This window comes from Mauremys mutica, chromosome 1 (assembly GCF_020497125.1).
Source record: "Mauremys mutica isolate MM-2020 ecotype Southern chromosome 1, ASM2049712v1, whole genome shotgun sequence".
In the NCBI taxonomy this organism is placed as follows: domain Eukaryota; kingdom Metazoa; phylum Chordata; order Testudines; family Geoemydidae; genus Mauremys; species Mauremys mutica.
The window spans coordinates 352665270-352686437 of record NC_059072.1 but is presented as its reverse complement, the minus strand read 5'-3'; the positions used below and the strand labels follow the sequence as shown (position 1 = coordinate 352686437).

At 54.5% G+C, this 21168-nt stretch overlaps 1 protein-coding gene across 1 annotated transcript in view; it reads right to left on the bottom strand.

Annotated features, from left to right (window-relative positions):
* Positions 1–365: 365 nt before the first annotated feature.
* Positions 366–21168, bottom strand: part of ARHGEF17 (Rho guanine nucleotide exchange factor 17) — a 238065-nt gene continuing 217262 nt past the window's right edge. Inside the window, exons 9-21 of the mRNA XM_045021882.1 lie at positions 21024–21109; positions 18473–18591; positions 15874–16087; positions 15067–15140; positions 13576–13769; positions 12233–12483; positions 10525–10771; positions 8699–8785; positions 7772–7839; positions 5882–6030; positions 4167–4341; positions 2840–3097; positions 366–573 (exon numbers count right to left, since the gene is read on the bottom strand). Coding sequence (XP_044877817.1) covers positions 383–573; positions 2840–3097; positions 4167–4341; positions 5882–6030; positions 7772–7839; positions 8699–8785; positions 10525–10771; positions 12233–12483; positions 13576–13769; positions 15067–15140; positions 15874–16087; positions 18473–18591; positions 21024–21109 — 2113 coding nt within the window. The 3' untranslated portion in view covers positions 366–382. The remainder of the gene's footprint in view (positions 574–2839; positions 3098–4166; positions 4342–5881; positions 6031–7771; positions 7840–8698; positions 8786–10524; positions 10772–12232; positions 12484–13575; positions 13770–15066; positions 15141–15873; positions 16088–18472; positions 18592–21023; positions 21110–21168) is intronic.

Here is a 21168-nt window from a genome sequence, read left to right as displayed (position 1 = left end):
GAACCCCAGGCACGTCGAAGCACAAGACACAAAAGAAAGGTCCCTTGCCGACCGCACAAACAATGGATTCTCTCCTCTACTAAGCCCTCCTCTTTCGCCTGGATGCTTCCAAGCAGTGCCACATAAATCTGTCCATCCAGGTGCCCCTGTCCTCACACCCGCACCCGCAGCTGGAGTAAGCGCAGGCTGCGCCATAGGCTCTGTTTGGCGAGTGTGTTCCTCTCACCACGCTGCAGACGCTGTGTTTGGGAGGAGCTTGTCCCCAGGCACACGCAAATCATCCGGGATGGGAGACGAGACGGGCTCAGGGGCGGTTGGTAACAAGAGGAGGCAGGGGTGGGGCTGGTGCTCTCCCCACAGTGGGGTCCCGTGCTGCCGTGGATCAGACCCTCCACAGGAGGAGATGGTTTGTGCTGTCATCTCGCCCCACTGTCTCGCTGCTGTTGGTGAGTCTGAAATCCTCATAGCCATCCCCCCCGCTGATCACCAGCATCTTAGACTTGGAGAGGACCATGTTGGAGGACCTGTGTCTTGCCAAATCTCTCTTTTCTGCATCGCTCAGCTTCTCGGTACCTGGGAAACGGAACAAGCCCAGAGAGATCACAGCGGTTGTCTGACGGAACGTGGCGAAGGGGTTTTGAAACCTGGCAGCCTATGTCCCCTCCCCAGACATGAGCTGTAACACCCCCAGGAGCCTTGCCACGCATGGGTCCACCCCACTCTCCTCCCGAGCACCAAAGGCCGGGAGTTTTAAGGGTTGACTGATTTTGCAGGCTCATCCTGAGGACCGGCTTTTCAGAAAAGCGGAGAACCCAAACTGCTGAAAATCAGAACCCTTAAGGAGTTTCACACCAGGCATCCCAAATCCCACGCCCCCTTCCTCAACCGCTTTGGAAAGCCTTGGTCAAAAGGAATGGGCTTCTCACCCTGGAAGTCCCCAGCTCACCTTTTCCAAGAGCAGCATGAATTCTGCTCTGTGCTAGCCTCGCCTCCAGGGAGACAGAGGGAAGGGGCAGCTTATTCATAGATTCCCAGGCCAGAAGAGACTGTTTTGACCATCTAGTCTGACCTGCTCCGTAACACAGGCCGGAGAACTTCCCCCCCAAAAGTCCAGGTACACTATGCCCACTGGATCATGCTTGTCCACACATTTGTTGACCCCCTCAAAGGATTCTAACAGATTGGTGAGGCATGATTTTCCTTTACAAAAGCCATGTTGACACTTCCCCAACAAATTGTGTTCATCTATGTGTCTGATAATTCTGATCTTTACTATAGTTTTAAACAGTTTGCCTGGTACTGAAGTTAGGCTTACTGGCCTGTAATTGCCAAGATCACCTCTGGAGCCTTTTTAAAAAACCGATGTCGTATTAGCTATCCTCCAGTCATCTGGTACAGAGGCTGATTTAAGTGACAAGTTAGTAGTTCTGCAATTTCACATCTGAGTTCCTTCAGAACTCTTGGATGAATTCCATCTGGTCCTGGCGACTGATTACTCTTTAATGTATGGCTTTATTCCAAAACCTCCTCTACTGACACCTCTGTCTGGGACAATTCCTCAGATCTGTCACCTAAAAAGAATGGCTCAAGTGTGGGAATCTCCCTCACATCCTCTGCAGTGAAGACCGATGCAAAGAATTCATTGAGCTTCTCTGCAATGGCCTTGTCTTCCAGTGGCCCACTGACTATTTGGGAGGCTTCCCACTTCTGATGTACTTAATTTTTTATTTATTTATTTATTTTGCTGTTAGCTTTTGTGTCTTTTGCTAGCTGCTCTTCAAATTCTTTTCTGGCCTGCCTAATTATACTTTTACACTTGACTTGCCAGAGTTTAGGCTCCTTTCTGTTTTCTTCAGGAGGACTTGACTTCCAGTTTTTAAAGGATGCCTTTTCGCCTGTAATCGCCTCTTTCACTCTGTTGTTTAGCCATGGTGACATTTTTTTGGTTCTTTTAATGTCTTTTTCATTTGGGGTATACTTTTAATTTGAGCCTCTATTACGGTGTTTTTTAAAAGTTTCCATGCAGCTTGCAGGCATTTCACTTTTGTGACTGTTCCTTTGAATTTCCATTTAACTAGCCTCCTCATTTTTGTGTATTTCCTCTTTTAGAAGTTAAATGCTACGGTGGTGGGCTTCTTTGGTATTCCCCCTCCAAACAGAGATGTTAAACTGAGGCTGGGTGTCTGCAGTACCATGCCATGCCAGGGGGCACACTCAGCATCTGCACCCTGCTGCACCCAGAGACGTCTCCCAAGAGTAGCAGTGAAGCTGCGTCTCTTGGATGATGGAAAAATAGGCTGGACAAAGAACCAGGGAATGAGAGCGGAGCAGTAGCTCTGCTATAGTGAGGGTTGAGACTCGCTTACTGTTTAAAAGATGATTTTCCCAAATGCGCTAAAATCCACATGCCAACTCAGATTGTCTTGAAAATCACTGTGCCTTATGGATGTCCGGGGTGGGGTTAGTGGTCCAAATTTGGAGTTATTTGAGCAAGGGGTTCCTGAGATACAGACCCACTAAAAATCGCATGGGACATTTTCATGGTTCCTATAACATTATTTTTGCCCACATCTGGTATTAGAGGGGAACAATCCTGCTTGGGCCCCACGGGGGATGGACTAAGTGGGATTTGATATCCTGGGTATCTGCCCCTGTCCCCAACTTTTTACCCCTCCAGTAGGCTCGTCCAAAGGCACGACTCCAAGAGTAAGAAACAACTGAAGTGGGAAAATTGGCCCTGGGATTCGATGGTTGGGGGGGGCAGCTGTTGGGTGGAAATTTCAGTCCCTGATGATCTCTGGGTTCTGAGTGTGGGTACAAACCCGCCTGCTGGACCCACCTGGATCCCTCGGCAGTGGAAAGATGATATCAAAGCTGTCGGGCAGTTCGATGGAGGTGAGGAAGCGCACGTGCCCAGTGTGCCCCTGGGACAAACCCACCGGCGTCAGGGGCATCTTCAAGGAGGTGGCATTGGCCGCGATGGAGAGCGTCAGCACTACCCCGGCGCTGGTACCAATCCAGAGCAAGTCCTTGCAAACCAGGAGTGCTGTGATCCGCAAACAGGCAGCCTTGTGCTGGCGGATAATGGCATCCGAACCTGCCAGCGGGACAAGGAGGGGACGAGGGGTTAAAACACAGGTGAGCTGATGTACTAAAAGGTCCCTTGCACATGTGACCAAAGGAGGGTATCGGTCAAGCTCTCTGCAGCATCTGTCTCCCATGGGCATTGCACCTTTCTGCAGGGCACCGAGCAGGGATCATCTGGGCCAGGTGGGCATGCCCCACATGATCTCTGTCACATGACAGCATGGGCTGGGCAATGCCAGATCTTGGGTCTTCCTAGCTTTTTGAGTCAGGTGTTTGGGGCAGGGGTGAAGTCGGGGGGGGGGGGGGGGCACAAGGCCCATCCCCTCCATGTCCCTGCTTCTGCCTTTCCTCTTCCCCCCAAGGCCCCGCCCCCCGGCCAAGTTGGAAGCCAGAGCCATGCCAGGGAGGTTCCCTGGGCAGCTCTTACCCAGGCTGGGTTCCAGCTTCCAGCCTGGCCAGGAGACAGGGCCTCAGGGGGGATGAGGAGGGGCAGGGGGCCAGGCCCGTGGTGAAAAGTGGGAGGGCCACGGACCCTAGGCTCCCTCTGTCCCGGCAGCCCTGGTTTGCTGGTGCAGTGATTACACAGCAGCCTGTCCTCGCCGGGAAACCAACATGCGAGTTCTGCGATGGTCCAAAGGGAAGAGAAACAGGATGGTCCCGTGGCCTTTGCTCCCCACGGCTCGCCCCTCAGGACATCGCGCAGTCTCTGCTTGAGACAGGCCCGGCCGGGCCCGGGACAGCACGCGCTGTCGCCCAGGGGGAAGGAGCACAGCTGCTGGCTGAGGCAGCTGGCTCAGTGACTGCCCTTGCTCAGCCTGACTCTAGCCAGCGGCAGCAAACGCCAGCTCCCTGGGTGGCCTGCAGAGGGATGACCGATCAGATCCCAAACGCATCCCGCTGGCATCTGCAGACCCCAAAGTGAGCCTTGTTCAGACGCCTCCCCTCGGTTCTGCTACTGAACTCTCTGAGCCCCACAACCCGGTCTCTATGGCCCCGGCACAGCAGCTGTGCAGAGGCAGGTCTCCCTTGGTTTCATAGCTCAGTGCCGCAGACAAACCGTTCAAAGGCAATGCCGGTACCTGCTAACATTTTGTGGACCAGGGGCGTGATATCGACTTCCGCCAGCTGCTCGTAGCTTGTGGCGTGGTACAGCCTCACCTGGGCACTGCTCTGGAGCGCGATCCAGATACCTGGGCTGCAGCTCACCATGCAGGTCACGCTGCGGTTGCTGTCCTGCCCGATATGGAACATGTGCTGGGGATGGAGAGGAGAAGTGCGTCCATCGTATTGCTGCCAAAGGATGGGACCCTCCGCACTGGCAGCAGAGCCAACGGGCCACTCTGGTTCTGTGCCGTGCAGCCCTGTGCTTTAGGGATCCAGACTTGCTGGTGAGGAAGTGACTTCTCCTCCTCGTGGATTGTTCCCCTGGCACTTCTCCCTTATTATTATTTGCAGTGCGGTAGCACCCGGAGGGCCCCACTGAGATCAAGGCCCCATTGGGCGAGGTGCTGTACAGACACAGAGCAAGGAGCTTTCACTCTGCAATCTAAACAGATGAGGCCAGTGGGGAAACTGAGGCACAGGGAGAGGGAGTGATTTGTAGCAGAGCTGGGATTAGCACCCAGGTCTCCTGATGCCCAGGACAGTCTCCCGGCCATGGGACCATGCTGCCTTTCACGTCTCTCAGTAAGACATTCGAGCCATTCCATCAGCACAACACCCCCCGAGCCATTCCATCAGCACCCCCCCACACACACACCCCGAGCCAAGCTAAGTATAAGAGGTCCATTGTCCAGGATGCACGAAGAGGAATATATGAATACGCTGCATTTCTGTAGCCTTTTCCATACAAGATGGCAGGCGCTTCACAGACTCCTCAGGGAGGGAGGTTAGCAGCTTTGTCCCAGCTGCGGGGATAGAGGGTCAGGACAGCACTGTGAAAATTAGACTCCGGTTTTGAATAACTTCATTTTGGGTGCCTGCCCGGAGACACTTTGGGGATGGTTTTCAGAGGTGCCGAGCGCCCTCTTGTGGAAGCCAATAGGTGCTGGCCCCTCGGATATTCGGGCTCTAGGTGTCTCACAGCGGGCACTCAAAGGCAGAAGAAATTCAAAAACCTGGAGGGTTGTGACGTGATCCAGAGACGGTGCCAAGAACAGAACCCAGCTCCCCTGCCACCTGCTTTAACCACAAGGCCACCCTTCCTTGTCTGCTTGCTCCACCTCTAATCTCTTCTACACAGCACTCACCTCAGTGGCGGCTGGTAGGAGGCTGCTGCCCCTGTGCGTTCCTACAGCATCTCCCCCATGGTCACCTATACGTGGAGCTCTGCTGCTCACAGGGGGACCCTGATCCTACACAAGCTCGGCATGTCTGAGGGTGCCACGCTTTACAGATGGAAAGCATGACGCAGACCCAGTGGGATCGGTCACTGCTAGGGGCCCAGACAATGGGGCTTGGCCATGGACTGTCCCAGGGCAGAACACGGCCTTTTGGAAAGTGATGTAGGAACGAACCGAGGGGGGACCCTGGTGGCTAAACGCATCTCGCTGCGAGGGGCTGGAGTATTTACCTCAGGACAGAGGTGGCTCTCCTGATCAGAGATCCCGGCTCTGTGCTGTGTGCACCCTGCACTGAAGGGCCGATCCAAAGCTCACGAAAATCAAGAGGAGTCTTTCCACAGACTCCCTTAGGCCTCAGATTGGGCCCCAAAGCTCATGACCAGCCTCCTGAGCCCCCCCGTGTCCCCATGTTTGTTTGAGCCCTCCTGGGGCTAGGGAAAGTGAGCGGGTACCTCCTGCAGCAGTGTGGCCGTGTTGAGGATAACGACTCGGTTCTGACACCCACACCACAGCTTGCCAGCCACCGACACCATCTTAGTGACAGGGCTGCCCGGGGAGCCAAGGGACAGGGACTTGGAGTTCTGAGGGTCCCAGAAATGTCCTGTACAGAGAAAGAAGAAATCAAGAGTTGGGTTCTCCTTATGGGTTCTCCGCATGGGTCCCCACAGCACAGCAGCCATGTGGGCCAGTGGACACACATCCTGTGAAACCAGGCATGACATGTGGGTGATGCTTTGAATGCCCTCTAGCTGCCTACTGCCCAGCTGAGACACCTGTATGGCCTCCATGACCACAGCATCTGAGCTCCTCACAGCACCCCTGGGAGGCAGGGCTGTGCTGTTATCCCCATCGTACAGGTGAGAAACCGAGGCGCGGAGTGTTTCGGTGATTTGCCCAATGCCTCGCAAAAGTCTGTGGCAGAGCAGGAACTTGAGCCCAGGTCTTCCAAGGTCTAGGTTAGTGCACTGCCTGCTGGGCTAGAGCGTGTGCAATGTTCTGGGCCATGCAAACCGCCACCAGCTGGCAGAGAGGGGGTTAAGGACGGTGATGACAGTAACAGTGCACATCTCTGTTGTGGCTTCCAGAGGAAGAGCTCAGAGCCCTGATGAGGCTTTGGAGCCGCGCCGTGAGGCAAGTCCATGCTATTTACCCCATTGCATGGGGGAACGGAGGCAGAGAGGTTAAGTGACTTGCCCCAGGTCACATAGGAAGCCTGTGGCAGAGCCAAGGAAAGGCCCTTCAGACTAAGGCTACCCGGGCTAACCGCCACAGCCACTCTGCAGCCAAGTCAGCTGGCCAGGCACTTTTAGTGCCCACCGAGTTCAGAACTCCCACCTCCCCCTGGCTGCATCTCAGCCTTCCAGCAACTCCCCCTCACTACAATGCAAGAGACACAAGGAGCCTGCGGCCAGGAGCCTGCGGCCATAAACCTGCTCTGCAACCTCAAGGATGTCTCCTTCTCCTCCCACCATCCCCAGGCATTCCTCTGAGGCGTGGATTCTACAGGCTATGAATCCCGCCCTCAGTTATAGCAGTGTCATTCCGGAGCGACTCCCCTACAGGCAGCCCGGTCACTCCCGATTCGCGCCAGTATCGCTGGGAGCAGCATCTGACCCTTGGTGTCCAAACCGCGTTAGCTCTGACCCCAGCTCTACAATGGGGGTCTGGGTTATGGTCGACGTGGGCACTGGGTTTACGTGAGGGCAGAGTTTGGCCAGGAATCTCCAATTCCATGAGCCCCGAGCATTGTGAAAATACACCAGGGCTTCTGTCACTGCCAAGGCCACACTAAATGGCGAAGTAATCACACAAGGCTGGGTTCTCCTCTTCCTTACACCAGTCTAACTGCGCGAGCTTCAGCGGAGTTACTCCTGATTTACACCAGGCTAAGAAAGAGGAGAATCGGACCCAGATCAGTTAGTGAAAGGGTAGCCTGGCACTTTAAACATAGAAGGCCAACATTTTCAAAAGTGCCTGCTAACTCTGGGTGCCCCGAGAGAGCCCATTACCCCTGGGTGCCCCAAATTAGCGGATGCTTCTGAAAACGTTGGCTCAAATTGAGGAGCTAATCTAAAGCCACAGAGGACATGATGGTAGCGGTTGGAGAGGGGGATGGGGAATCAGGACTCCTGGGTTCTATGCACCACGTTGCCACTGCCTTACTGTGTGCCCTCAGCTCAGTAACCTCTCTTGTTCCGCTCCCCATCGGCACAGGGGTGCTCTTAATGCTACCTCGTCGCTCAGGGGAGTTGGGAGGCTCAGCCAGCTGCTTGGGAAGCGCTGTGGGACGGCGGCGTGGAAGGCCCCACGTCAGGGCGCAGCGCTGTTGGCATCAGACTCACCTGCCTCTCTCTGGTAGACGATGAGTTCGCCGTTCGCCAGGGACACAAAGACCTGGTTATCCAGGTACCTGCCGAGAAGAGAAGCCGGCGCAGTGAGCCTGCGACAGACGTCACCGCAACAGCGCAGCAGCAGCTTCCCTCCAAGGAGGCTGCTCCCAGGGAATCAAGTCTCTCCTGCAAAAGGCTGTTCCCTTGGGGCACTTTGGTCTCTCCTTCCCTCCCCATAGTGCCCCATTTCAAGGGCTCTTAACTACCCCCAACCCCAACCTCTAGTTTTTCCTTCAAACATAGCAACCTGTACAGCCCTCGCCCCCCCCGCAGCCATCTGCAGCTCCATCTCCCACCCTCCCCACACATCGGCTTCAACTCAGATCCAGGCCCTGATGTACCAGGGACTGCACAAGAAAAGGTCCCTGCCCCAAAGGCCGTACAGTCTGAATAGACAAGCCGACAAAGGAAGGCGTGCTAACCTTGCCGGGCAGCTGGGGAAACCGAGGCACAGAGCGAGGCCGTGACTGTCTGTGGCAGAACCAGGCACTGACGCCAGGGCCCCTCAAGCACCTTTACCACGAGGCCAGCTACGCTCTGTATTAGTTACTATCGAGATCATGGGGACACCTAGGACATACCAATTAGACACCCGTGGCTGGCCCATGCCAGCTGATTCGGGCTAAGGGGCTGTTTAGTCGTGGTGTAGATGTTCGGGCTCGGGCTGGAGCCTGGGCCCTAGGACCTTGCAAAGTGGCAGAGTCCCAGAGCTTGGGCTGCAGCCCAAGTGTGAACGTCTACACTGCAGTTAAAGAGCCCCTTAGCCCAAGTCAGCTGGCACGGGCCAGCCGCAGGTGTCTAACTGCAGTGTAGATGTACCCCCAGAGGCCTAGGCAGGGCTCCGGCAGCAGCCGATGCCACGTGCCATGTACCACTTACAGGATGCACATGACGGAGGCCGAGTGCTGCATCTTCATGCTGTTCTTCCGGTTGCGGATGTTGTCTGAGGACTGGTACACATGGATGCTAGAAGACAAAAGGGAGGCAGCTGAGATTCCTCTGCCTTGGCTGATGGAACCGACTCTCTGATCTGGCACAGGCAGAGGGAAACTCGAAGCAGCTCCGATCACATCAAATCCCAATGCTGGGAAACACACTTTGTTTGTTTGCTCAGCCTCAGTTTCCCTTCCCTTCTCCACTGGCACCAGCACCAGGGCAGCAAAGCTCGCCCATGGGGCAGCTGGGAATGATGTCATTCACAAGCCTCTCTAGCACTGGCTCGCAGCTCTCTGGAGCATGCAGCACTGGGTGACACTGGAACGCCCTGGCTGGTGTGTGTGTGAGTTCCACCCGTTATAAGGCTTGCTCACAGGGTTAGAACATTAGAACGGCCATACTGGGTTGGACCAATGGCCCATCCAGTCCAGTATCCTGTCTTCCAACAGCAGACAGTGTCAGGTGCCACAGAGGGAATGAACAGAACAGGGTAATTATCAAGTGATCCATCCCCTGTTGACCATCACACAGCCAAAGGCTACGGACACCCAGAGCATGGAGTTGAGCCCCTGACCATCTTGACTAATAACCATTGATGGACTGATCCTCCATGAACTCATCTAGTTCTTTTTTGAACCCTGTTATAGTTTTGGCCTTCACAACATCCCCTGGCAATGAGTTCCACAGGTTGACTGTGGTGTGTAAAAAGCGACAAAGAGTCCTGTGGCACCTTATAGACTAAAGCTCATGCTCCAATACGTCTGTTAGTCTATAAGGCGCCACCGGACTCTTTGTTGCTTTTTACAGATCCAGACTAACCCGGCTCCCCCTCTGATGTGTGGTGTGTGTGCGCTGTACTTAGGTGGCCCTCTAGTGGCCTCCACATCAAGGACCCACACAGTGTTTCTCTTCATTCACATGGCAGGGGCCAGAGCGTTTGGAGCTGAAGGGGCTGGTGTGGGTGGGCAGTGCAGTGTCTATGTACGTACGAGGGGCGTGTGCAGGCAGACGGGTTTGTGTTTATGGGCCAGGACAATGAGCAATGCAGCCGCCAGCTGGCTGGGGAAGACCCTTCAGAAAACCAACTCTTGTGTGATCTCAGCTCCTCAGGGCCTGCAAATGGCCCAGGAAAAGTGTCAGCACAAACCCCTGGGCCACTGACATGAACACAGAAGTGTGAGCCAGCCCCCAGCCCTGGGTGCGGGGCCATGCTTCGGAGAGAGGGTTTTCAGACATTTCCATTCTGCTTCTTCAGGCTTGTGTGTGCATGGATTGTGTGCACACAAATGTGCATGTGTGGGGGTGGGGTGGGGGAGGAGGCTGCGCATGGAGGGGTGGACACACAGTCACAGAGTTTAAAGCCAGAAGGAGCCAGGATTTGATGAGATCCTCCAGGTGCCAACGGGTACAATGCCAATTAAATCAATGCAGTTGCACCTGCTTACACCAGGCCAGTGTTTGGCGCAGCATCTCCACCAGCACTGAGCGGCCGTTCTTGTCTCCTCCTCCCTCCGTTCTCGGGGTTTACCCCAGACAGTACCTGAATCCCCTGCTTCGTCACGCCGTCCCCCCTGTTCCCAGCATGCTAAGCGCCCCCCTGCCAATAACACCCATATTGGCAGCTTCACTCCGGCGCCGCCGTCCATTACAGAGGCTACCAAAGGAAGTCGGCTCTGCAGTGTTTGCGTGCAGGCCGCCAGGATGAGGTGACATCCGCCAAGCAGCCCCCACCCCTTTTCCAATACTCTGCCTGCTCCTAGCTGACCCACCAGCCATCCTCTGTGCCCAGCCACATTGAGCTCTGATACGCCTCAGGATCTATGCTCAGCAGGTCCTCCAAGCTGCCCCTCGTGAAGGACCCTCGGCTTGACCTCCTCATCGCCCGCCCATCCATGGGGCTCTCGCTATTCCTGTTCTGGCTGAAGGTGCTGGAGATGGGAAGGAAGCCTGGGTCTTGCTCCTCCTCCGAGCTGGTGGTTTCAGCTGCCACATCTTTGGAGCTGGGGATCTCTTCGTCTGGACAAGGAGAGGTGACAGGAACAAACCAGGATGTTTTAGGATCAGATTCTGATCAGTGTGACTCCGGATTAACGCAGTCATTTCCACCGAACTCAATCTAGTCGACTCCAGTTTAACCCCATCTATTTCAAAGAATTTCTCTTGCACCCATCGCCACGGTGTCTAGGCACCAGATGGCGATACTGTGGGCATACACTAGTGTTGCTGAGGGCAGAGTTTGACCTGGGATATTTCATACTGTAGCTGAATAGCACAGTGGTTAGGTGCTCTCTGATGGGAGCCCAGGCCAAGTTACATAACAAAAGACATTGGGACTTTCAGCATTTTCTAGTATCTGACATTTCCATGGCACTTTTCATCCTGTAGGAGCAATCCCCAAACCTTCTGCAGAGGGGGACAGATTCTGTTCTCACATGCACCAACCCAAATTCAGAGTAAATCCATTTACTTAGTGAAGTTACTCTGGATTTATACTGGAAATCAGAATCCAAATCCTGGTCTTACTGCAGTCCGGACACCAAGATTAGCGATATATTAAATATACATGTAAAATATGTCCAGTATCTGTATGAGAGACAAGGTGGGTGAGGTAATACCTTTTATTGGGCCAAATTCTGCGGGTGGGAGGGACAAGCTTTCGAGCTCGAGAGAGCTCTTCCTCAGGTCTGGAGAAGACACTCTGGTTCTGTATAGCTCAAAAACCAGAATCAGAATCTGGTTCAATCAAATATATGACCTCACCTACCTTGTCTCTCTCATATTCTGGAGCCAACACGGCTACAACAGCACTGAAGACATGGATATTTATTACGTATTAAAAACAACATACAAAGAACATTGTTTAGGTTGCAAAGTCAAGCACTTAAAAGTTAGGAAAATGCCAGATACACAGTTGCCAGTGCAGCCTCATTCTGCCCCTGTGCATCCATCCTGTGCACTGAATCAGGCAGGGATCCTATGGAAAAAAATAGTACTCGATCATCTAATTAAAGACTGTATCCTAATGCATACACACAAAGTGGCTGAATAATTCTAACATTTCTGAACTAGCAAGTGCCTGATTTTGCAACCTTAATAACAACCTTTGAACATCATTTTCTTGTATGTCATTTCTTAGAGTTTGTTTTTAAAAGAAAAAAGTGAAAACAAATTCTATTATTTGTGACTGCAACAAGATTTCCCTGAGAAACGCAAGCCAGCGAAGGGAAAAGGTGATTTGATGGTTTATATCTCAGTCAAAGCTGAATGGATTTTCGTGGGACAAAGAAAAGGCACCCCTCTAGTCTGAGGGCTTTTCCCTTGCTGAATATCAAAGGCCTGATGCAATTAATGATGGTGCGAGAGCTTCTCTAAGAAAAGGTGTCAAGAATCCTTTATAATGGAAAGTGTTAGCGTCACTACCAGCTCCCCCACAATAGCAGGGCTCAGTCATTACTGGCCTAAGAGTTGATGACTCACTTCCAAAGCTGGAGGAGATGGTGGAGTGGCTGGCCTGGCTCTGGAGTGTGCCTGACGGGCTTGGAGAGGACTCATCGTCTGTATCGTCGCTGTCAAAAGGCATCAGCTCCCTGTTGGCGCTGTCCATGGGCTCGGAGAGCTCTATCGAGGAGCCGGAGATGGAGATATGTAGGCACGGCTGCGGCCCAGAGTCATCCAGCGCCGAAGGAGCCGGCTCAGAAGTTGGACTCACCAGGGACTCAGGACGCTCCCTGTTATTAGAGTGACACACGGATGTAAAACCAGGAGCACATTCACGTGGGCAAACCCTGCGCCATACAGGATGGGGCATGGCTACAGGAAGGGACCCAGCCTGGGGTGACTACATTGCTCACAAGTGGCTAAGCTACCGATGAGATACATAAGCGAATGGCTAGTGGAATCAGACCCTGCAGGCCTGGGCTGTAGCCCTAGTTCTGCTAAGGACTCATCCTGTGCATTGGGAAAGCCACGGTGCCTCAGTTTACCCATCTTTAAAATGGGGATAAGAAGGCTCACCTGCCTAAGAGGGGGTGCTGTAAGGATTAAATCCCAAATGCTTCTATTATATGCCACATATTGCAGAAAATCTACACTGGCGCTTCAGTAACAACCGATGTCTGCTACCCCCCTCTGCCTAGAAGGCCAGATGCCTTATTGCCTTGGGCAGGAGACAACCAGGACTCTCCAAATGTTTCAAATCGCCATAAAAGCTCCCAAGCGGCATGTTCGTAAAGCACGGTGCTGTAGGTTGAAAGGCAAGTCCTGCCAGCCCCTGGAACAGATCTTATGGACCTCTACACCCGCGGCCGACCCGGGCTGGCTGACCTGGGCTCGCGGGGCTGCAGGGGTGTGAAGCTGCAGCGGAGACGTCCGGGCTCTGGGACCCTTGAACTATCTGAACGCCTCACGTCTCGGATGCGTTTATCTTGTGAGGCAGAGCAGTGCGAGTATCACTGGACCGCTGGGGATCCAGGGCGTGGAGAGACTAAGGCCTGGGTTTTAACAGACATTCAACTCCCATTAAAACAAGAAGTCTGGGGCAGAGAAGAGCCTGAACGCCGCTCTCCCGAGTCCCAGGCCAGCACCTGACCACTGGGCCAGCCTGCCTCTCCTCACAGCTCTCCTAGGAACCTCCTCTTTGTTTCTGATGCCTCATACACCACAGGCCTCAGTGGTGTCCCTGACCATCGCCTGGCCTGGACCCCTTCGCCTCCCGGGCAGACACCCAGCGCTCAGCCTGCTCCTGCGGTGCTGGGGCCCTGCGTCCACCCCCGCATCAGTCCCTGTTTCCTTCCAGCCCCGGATGCGCTGGCATCTCGTACCTGAAGCTCCTCTTGAGCCCCGGCACGGCGGCGACGCAGAGGATCCTGGCCGAGCACACAGCTATGCAGGCCTCCACCGTGGGCTCCTTCTTGATGCTGAGGAGGCAGACCTGCCCCACGTAGCCGTCGCTGTTACACACCCACACCTCGTAGGTGTTCTCGGGGCTGCTGTGACTGGGAGAAGCACAAGAGAACTGGAAGGGGGCAAAAGACAAGGAAGTTTCAGGTCATTTTTATATTGTACGGAAAGGCCTTCACAATGAATGTCTCAAAGCAGCCAGGCCGGCGGGGCGGAGGGGGGAAGGAGGGCACATGACAGAGGAGGTGCTCTGTCTCTTGGTTTGAATAAAACCAGTTTCCTTTTCAGTAGTACTGGTCATCCCAAATGATACACAGGTGTCACCGCTGGCATGCAGCCACCTCTGGGGTGGAACATAGCAGCTGCTTAACTGCTCACTAAAACACCACTCAATGGTTTAAGACAGGAGGTGAAGAAGACAGTCCCGAGCCCTGCAGACGGGCATCCACAACACAAAGCAACACAAAGCAAGCGCAGTCATAGCTGGCACCGCAGAGCAGGACCAGGGGCTTTAAAACAGCTGGCAGGGTGGCGAGGGCATGCGTGGCCTGCCGTCGGCTGTCCTGCATCTGCCCTGTGCAGACAGGGCTGTCGGACCAGCACTAGGGTCCCATGAAGAAAGAACAGTCCCTGCCGCTCTGCACCTGCAGCCAGCGACGCACCTCACCCACCAGGGCAGGGGTGACCTGTATTACGGAAGGGGTGTGGGTTTCTGGCTGGGTAAGAGACATAAGGGCCTGTTCTCATCTGCCTGCAAGAACTGCATGAAGCTGGGGCCTGACGTGACCTTTGAGTTCCCACAGGAACATGCCACTGCAGATCAAGGCCAGTGGGTGGTGGCTTTTGTCTCTGGAAACAACACAGAGCGCTAGGGGCTGCACTGGTCCCCACAACAAGCGGCATCAGGTGGAGAGGGGAGGGTGGGGGAAATAGGGATCAGGTATAGTAGAGACTAAGGGTATGTCTACACTACCCGCCGGATTGGCGGGTAGCCATCGATCTATCAGGGATCGATTTATCGCGTGTAGTGTAGACGCAATGAATCGATCCCCGATTGCTCTCCCGTTGACTGCTGAACTCCAGCTTGGCGAGAGGCGGAAGTAAAGTCGACAGGGGAGTGGCGGCAGTCGACCCCGTGCCATGAGGACGCGAGCTAAGTCGAACTCTGATACGTCGAGTTCAGCTACGCCACACCAATACCCCCGCTCTAAAGAGTCTCAGACTCTGGGGTTTGAAATCCCAATCTGGATTCAGATCCTGGACACCCCAAAGTTCAGATGTGGGGCGTAGTTCAGGCTCATCTCTAATACGCACTGTGTCAATGCTACATCGGAGGTGTTGGAAGGAGCTCGGGGACAAGGGGAAGGGAACTGAGCTAACTCTGTGGGTCTCATTATAAAAGGCCAACGTACTTGCATCCCACTGCGTGTCTTCATAATCGGGATCGCCTTCAGGAATTCCGGGTCCAGGCAGTTCTTGTGAGAAGCTGGAGACAGGAAAAGAAAGACAAGAAAAGCTAGGTCGGCGAGTCTGTAGCTATAGCAGTCAATAGCAATAACTGCAAACAGCAGCAAACGCCCCCGGCCAGAAGGCTTTGCACACCACAGAGACAGGGACCACGGCACCCACCACTGAAATGCAGCCACCTGCGGGGTGGAACGCCGCAGTTGCTTAACAGCACACAACACCACCGGGCAATGTGTTAGTGCAGGACGTGGAAAATACTGTGTTCAACTGAAACTGCAGATGGGCCGGGCAGCATGTCCATGATCAAAGTGGAATTTGGCTAAATCCTGCATCTTGGCAAGGGGTTAGACTAGATGACCCTCGCAATCTCGTCTTACCCTGTGGTTCTATGATTCTAAGGCACAAAGGATAACACCCGCTCTCTGGGCAAAACATGTCTTGGGATCTTTCGATGACCGGTCAATTTCATTTAGCACCTCCCCACACCACAGTAGGGCTTTGATTTCATAGACACAGAAGGGAGGGTGCCACCTGATAGATTATCAGTGGAACTTTCTGCCGCAGCTGGGGTTTTCCTTGGCCGTCTCCCAGCCCAGAAAGACCCAGCCAGCCCCTCCTAGCCAAGGAAGGACTGATTCTCAGGGATAATACCCTGTCTGGAGCCCTGAGAACAACTCCCGCTGGTATCAATGGGAATCTTCCCTCGGCATTTAGTGGGGATCACATCGGACCCCGTTTGCAGAGCTAGTTACCCAGTTTCTTCTTGGCGTCCTCAAAGGCCTGCTCAAAGCTGTGCCGCGCGTCCGGGTTGGGGAACTCGAAGATGAAGGACTCGGTGCCGTCGGCTTTGGTGGTGGTGAGCTCCATTTTGTTGGGCGGGAAGGACATGGTGAAGGAGAGGGACTGCTTCTCCGCCAGCTCTCGGTGTATGGCGGCCATCAGGTCTTTGATGACGTCATCCAGGCTCTGGGGACGCACACAGGAACAGGAAGAGCATTTTTAATCCGGAGGGGAAGCGTGCTTCAGGGAGGAAGGATGGTCTTGCGGTTAAGGCAGTGGATGGGGACCTGGAAGATGAGGGTTTAACTCCCAGCTCTGCCACAGGTTCCCTGTGGGATCTTGAGCACGTCACTTAGCCTTTCTGTGCCTCAAGTCCCCATGTGTAAATGAGGATGATAGAGCTCCTTTCCTGACCCTATAGGGTGTCGCTCTTTGGGCAGGGACCGCCACTCACTGCTCACCCACAGCTGATGGGGAGGTTGGGGGCCGACTGTGAAGGGCCTTGGAAGTGAAGACAAGGTGCTTGCGTTCGATGTGACAGAGAAAGGGGAGCCCGTGGAGGGGGCAAAGCGACGGGCGAAGGAAAAGCAGCAGCAGCAGCATTCTGAGGGGCTATGAGGGGACGGGATCACACTCCTCCAGGCCGGAGAGAAGGATGCTGCGGTAATCGAGGCGCCAAATTCAGTGTCAGAACCTGGCTGGGGACTGCCACGCTGCCCCTAGCAGCACCAGCCACCCCGGGAACCAGAGTCCGACTGGTTCTGACGAGGGTGGATATAAAAGGGGGCTAACGTGCCGCAGTGGCTGGCGTTCAAGGGGCAGTCACTTGTCATCAGAGTGGTGACGAAGAAGCTGCCTCTGAACAGCTGGAGCGTGGAGCAAAGTCTACAAAAATAAGCAGCTCTAAATGGGCAGATTTGAGTGCGGTTTGGCTGGGGGGGCGCGGGAGTTCAGCTTCCAGGGTCTCAACCAGGGCCAGGGGCAGGTTCTGATCTGATGGGGCCACAATCTCATGAGCAGAAACACACACACACACACAGCTTGTTCTTGTGGGATAGGAGCAGTCGCCGGTGGTAGAGATAATACAGCCCTAGCCTGGACTGGGGTCTCTATGCACCGCTACCATGACACAGATCATGGACACAGGACCGGAAGGGATCTCAAATTGAGTCCCCTCTTATGGCAGACAACCCCATCGTAATTCTAATCCTCATACTGATCCTTAATGCTGACCTAGGACACATAAACGGGGCTTGTGGCCTTTATTTGCTTCTCTCTGATGGATAAAGAAAGAGGCTCAAAAGATTTAGGTTTTAACCCAAAAGGGGTTTTGGTTTTGCTTGTTTCTTACATTGGTGAGAGCACCCACCTCAAGTCTTATCTTTCCCGTTTTTGCTGTAAGTCTCCTTGGAGAAGCAAGAGAACAGGAGCAGGAATTTTCTAAACCACTAACAGAGGGCTGGGGCAGGGGGCGTGTGGTTGGATCATTAAGAACCAGGGCTTTTCTCCCCACTGTTTGTCAGGTGTTCAGGTTAAACAAGCCACAAAAAGGGCCAGATCCCTCACTGGTGTAAATCAGCGTCGCTCCATCAAAATCAAGGGAACTGCGCTGATTTCTTCCCGCCTCAGCTGCTGAGGTTTCACATCAGACCCTGCTCATTCCCCAGCAGACAAAGGGAGAATAGAGTAGACAAGACCTTAGTTACTAATCTCATAAAACGAACAAAAGGGAAAAATATCTATCAGAGAGGTTATAAACCCCAATCCCTGCGGGCCACCGGATTGTGTTAAACGGACCCTCGCGATTAGCCATCTAGGCAGCTCTATACAGGCTGGTGTCTAGTTTCTTTCATGGGAGAGTCAGTCTGCTAACACTGCTCAATGAGTTGCTTGTGAGTTGTGTATGTGCCCAGGCTCTATGGGCTACGGCCTTTTACCCTCGCTTACGCTGATTTCCCATGCTTTATGAGTATTCCTAATACAACCAATGGGAACACCCAGGCAGTATGGGTAGAGATCAGACTGGATGATCACAATGGTCCCTGCTGGCTTTTAAATCTATCCTGCAGCAATGCCCCCTCCCCCTGGCATAGCAGAATCCCACCTGGCCCCTTTCCTGCACAGCCCATTAACCCTGCCCCTCCTTGGCCTGGGACAGCCCCTGGGCTGCAGGTGCTGGCAGGGTAGAGGGGGTGAGGGACTCTGCTCAGATCCCCTTTAACCACAAACGCTGCCTGCCGAGCGCAGCCGAGGAAGGAGGCTGCAGCACTTGGCAAAGCAGATGCTGGGAAGGTTTATAGAAATATACGGTGGGATGGGAGCTCAGCACTGCATGGCTTGAAGCTGGGGGAGATGGAGAGAGCCCTTGTAGGGGGATCAGGTCTGGCCCTCCGCTGAGGACCTCTCTGAAAAACGCTGGGTGCGATCTTGTCCAAGGAGCAGTATTTCCAGGCTGCCCAAGGATGGGTCGTCTCGGGCTCTGCAGTGGCTGGACAGGGCTGATTCCATCTGAGCTTGGGAGATGATTTAAACCGGAGCCCCCAGCTGCCCCCACGAGGAGCCCCTCCTCACCTGGTGGGGGAAGCTGAGGGTCTCGGAGAGCTTGCTGACTTGGCCCAGCGTGCTCAGGTCCTCGTCCAGGCGGCAGATCGTCTTCTGGATGCTCTCGCGGTTGGTGGACTGGGAAGCCCCTGTGTGTCAAACAGAGTGACAGGGCACATCAGGAAGCAGCTGGGCTGAGAATCCCCCCTGGACTCTCTACTGCCACATACAAACCGAGCCTCACCTGGGTCTCACTCCAGCTCCCCTCCTGTTCTCCAGCTGCTGGTACCGTAAGGGTCAGACGAGACCCCCTCCCCCACTGACTGCTAGGCTACCAAGAACTTCTGTACAGCTGATCTTGGACCCAGCCTTGTCTGGCCTCAGGGTACAACCCCCATTCTCTAGCTCTCCTGTCCCCCTGCTGCATCTCTGCCCCCGACCCCATTCTAGGGATCTTCGGGGCTGTCCTGCTCTGGGGGGCTGGGACTGGGACATGCTCTTCCAGCCCCTCAGAGGTGCCTCCTGTGCTAAGCCGTTGAAATTCACCCCAGTGCAAAGGCCCACTCAGACTGCTGGCTTATCCAAGAGCTGGGGGACAGCATGCCTGCATCACGAATAGCAGCTGGAAATGCAGGCCCCAGGGGCTTGTTCAGCCTGTCAGCTGATGGTGCACAAACCCTGGGCTGGCCTGCACATGGGTGAATTTAACCCAGAGAGGCTAGGCCATTACTGCTCACGGATCCCCTGTGCCAGGGCACTCCAGGGTGGTGAAGCCACCCCGGAAGGGCTGCTGTGATGGGCATCAGGCAGCTCGACTCCTCCCCCATGCTCAGCGTCTGCAGAACATTGCTGCACACAGCAGCCAGCTGGCTCTGCTCAGCGTGAGGGCTGGGTTCCCATGCACGGAGTGATTCCCACGCGGCAGGGCCCCGGCTAGAGTCATCAGGGCCCACGGCTCGGTGAGTCATCCCCGAGTGAGGCAGCCTCCTCCCAGCTGCCCTGGGCCGGCTTGCAGCGCTGGTCCCCGGATGCTGGAGCTTCGGGGCTTCCTGAGGGAAACTGAGGCGGGAGCCGAAGCCCCCTCTGACGCCAAGGGGTTAATGTGTTTACACCCTCGGGAGCCCCGGCCAAGGGAGGGCCAGGCACTCCCCTAATCCTCCCACCCACCCACTCTGGGGAGGAGACAGTCACTAGGGCTGCAGCAGCCACTAAGCAATTACACAGGGGGAAGGCCTGGGGAGCAACTCCGCTCTCACCCCGTGGCCTGGGCTGGGGAGGACTGTCCCCCAACAGCCAGTTACTCAGGCTGGGCGCTGGCGCGAGGCCTGGGGCCTTGAGGCACAAATACCTGTGATTGTTTTCATGAGGCTCGAAGGGGGATATAGGGCCAGATTCTCGGACGCCTCCCCCCATCTCCCCAGGGCCCTGGCGAGGATGGGAGGGGCTGGAGCGCTGTGTGCTCTGGCTACTTGGGGTTGGTGGATAGCTGAGCGCTGGAGCAGCCTCCAGGGTCTGCATCAGCTCCAGGAACTGCTCAGAACGTGGCTGGTGCACAGGTGCCTCCTTCGGCCTCCGCTGCCTGGCCTGGGCCTTCTGGGAGCCCCTGGCCCACAGCCTGTTATACAGGCTGGAACACAGTGGTCACTCTGCACTTGCCTGTGCTGGGTAGGAGGACAGGAGCCCTGACACATGCATGAATCGCAGAAATAACCGATGGAAAAGACTTGTTAGGCCACCTGCTCTGTCCTCTGCTGACATTTCTGATACCTAGAGATGCTATAACAGACATTCCCAATGGCATATTTTCTACTGCTTTCTGCCGTCCAATATGAAATGCGCTGACTGGTTCAGTTATTTTGTATGCATCTATTACTAAGGAACAGATATAGTAACATGCCCTGCGTTGCTAGGCTGCAAACCACAGCTACTGGGAGCTTCACAGCAATGGAATTCTGATCCTCCTGCCTGGAAAGCACAGGAATTTGGCACTTGAGCTAAAGAAGAATCTCCACTAGCTGCTGGCAGTAGAGGGCTTATGACACGCCGTCAAGAAGTTCTGAGTCTAAACAGCCGAGGGCAGTGGTGCACATAGGTATTTAACTCAATAACTGAGTGAGTCATTGTCTGCAAATCCCTATAAGAATACTGAAGTGTGGTACAAATAAGAGCCCAACACTCTAGTAGAAGCTGCATCTCTGGAGCTATATGGGGCTTGGTCCCTATAGTATGGGGGTGGGAGGGAGATAAGAGGGCTTGTTTCTCAGGTATTTAAATGTTCATGTTATTGAAGACTATTGGAAAACAGCTGAGCACAGCACGGTGCAAACAAATCTGTCCCTGTAACAATTTTGTCAAACACAGCACTCATACAGCACTGTACATTGGGGAGCTGCTATCACTCAGCATGGACAGACTAGATGGGGAACCCTTTGCTGCTGAGCCAGGGTAACAGGCAGCCAAGGCTCCTGAGGGTGTCTTTCCTTCCGTCTGCGCAACACTAAGCATACCAGGGCTTTGATCCTGACTGGGGCTGCCGGGCGCTACTGTAATACAAACCATGGCTCATAACGTCAGTACAGACCTTTCACAATGTCGACATCCTCCAGGGGCAGCTTCCAGAGCAGTTTGTACTTGCTGGCTATGTCTATAACACTGGCGGCCGTGTAACTGGGAAAGAAAAAACAGGCGTCAATTCCCAGACCGCAGTCCTGAATGACACCACTAGG